Raw genomic sequence first — 1,651 nt, forward strand, 5'->3', positions numbered from 1 at the left:
TGAAGGTCGATGTTCTACACCAGTCCCACTGTGTACTGGAAAAAATGTGAAACAACTAAGTGTGTTCAAATTGGAAATGCAGAAGTAAAATCAAGTAGACATCATTAATTCCCATGAAAACAAACCCACCAAATAGAAAGGAATCTTCTCATACCCAGACAAATGAATTCCAGGCCTCAATATAGGATGATCACTGGACCATAATAAATATATATTCACAATGTAAATTTCAATAATCCTACCATCTAGCTCTCGTATGGCATCTTGGGCATCCCTTCGATCATCAAAATCAATGAAAGCGTAGCCAGGGGGTCTTCTTGCAACCCAAACACTGCACAAAATATTGAAACTTAAAAAAGAAAAACATGCAAAATAACTAACGTTCTAGTAGAATAAAATGTGAAGATCCAGTGATCCATGCTGACTTCCTTTGAGTCAAGGATCAATCATATCTCTTCTGGTAAAAGATATTTGTTTTTCAACAGTTTATAATAACATTATAACAAACAGACTATCTTCTTGATGTGCGAGATAATGAATTCAATAAGTTTTATGTAAGAAAAAGAAAACACACTCTTATGACAGGTATGAGAATTCTTATTTTGACAGACAGAAGCAATCGACTATTAACCCGTCAACGTAAAGAACATCAGTGTTATAGGTAACAATAGAGGGAACAGTATGCCAAAAAGTGATCCTACCTACTTAAATGATAGCCTCGATAACATCATGTCTGATAATGATTTTCATAATTAAGATATGAATGTTTCTACCAGAACTGTGAAACCTCCACACCCCATGATAACTTCATGTTATTTTAGCATAGTCAAGGGGAACATATGCCAATCTAATACAGAAATTCCTTAAAAGAGTCTAGTTTCTTTTATATAAATAACATTCCCAGTTACAAACAATAATAAAAACTCTAGTTTTTCACCTTCTGATAACTCCAAAAGTGCGGAATTCATCCTCAAGTTCTCGTTCAGTTACTCGCGGATCCAAGTTTCCAACGTATACGCGAGACATCTTCAATTAAAACACCCTGCTAAAGTAGACCAATATAACATTATCCACTATATTATTCTCATTCTAAGGTTTCTGAAAATAATAAAAATGAAAGGCTCCAAAGTCCAGAATCAAGCGACTCAAAATCGAATATATAGTCCACGAAATAATAATAATAAATAAATAAATACCAACGCAACGAGAGAAAATTTATTTTTTTTAGTAAATAAATAATAATAATAAAAAAGCCTTGTGCATTCAATATACATTTAATCTAGCAAAGACCCAAACAATTGATATATAAGACATTAAGACGGAAGAGCTAAAATTGTGGCGTGAAAAATTATGAAAAAATGCGAACTTCATAGATCCATGGATAACTTACTGCGAACAAGTAAAAATCCTCAGGTTTTCGGTTCATAACATTAATACATATAAACAGGGGGAGAGAGAGAGGAGAGACCTGAAACCCTAGCTGAAGAGAGAGAAATCTTTAGCCGCTTGTGAAAGAAATGAACCACAGAGTGCGTTCGGATTTGGTTAAATGTTAAAGAGGCCAAAGTAAGTTGGGCCGGGTCATAAGGGCCCCGGGGGTGTTTATGTCATTTCAAGAAAAACACAAACACGCCAAAATATGGTTATTGTA

General features: G+C 34.3%; 1 protein-coding gene across 1 annotated transcript; it reads right to left on the reverse strand.

Moving 5' to 3' along the window:
- Positions 1–25: 25 nt before the first annotated feature.
- Positions 26–1,045, reverse strand: LOC111398704 (serine/arginine-rich splicing factor RSZ22A-like). The gene is made up of 2 exons (XM_023025747.1): positions 938–1,045; positions 26–331 (listed from the first exon to the last, which is right to left on the reverse strand). Exons 1-2 carry the CDS (start codon positions 1,024–1,026, stop codon positions 91–93), a joined length of 330 nt encoding a protein of 109 aa, XP_022881515.1. The 5' UTR covers positions 1,027–1,045; the 3' UTR covers positions 26–90.
- Positions 1,046–1,651: the final 606 nt, after the last annotated feature.

The sequence above is a fragment of the Olea europaea genome, chromosome 8, assembly GCF_002742605.1.
Source record: "Olea europaea var. sylvestris chromosome 8, O_europaea_v1, whole genome shotgun sequence".
In the NCBI taxonomy this organism is placed as follows: Eukaryota; Viridiplantae; Streptophyta; class Magnoliopsida; order Lamiales; family Oleaceae; genus Olea; species Olea europaea.

What these genes read in the sequence shown, in the direction of transcription:
- LOC111398704 (XM_023025747.1), bottom strand. Translation starts at nt 1,026, where the DNA reads ATGTCTCGCGTATACGTTGGAAACTTGGATCCGCGAGTAACTGAACGA. An exon ending in ACTTTTGGAGTTATCAGAAG is followed by an intron (nt 332 to 937) that starts GTGAAAAACTAG and finishes TATTTTGTGCAG; the next exon opens with TGTTTGGGTTGCAAGAAGAC.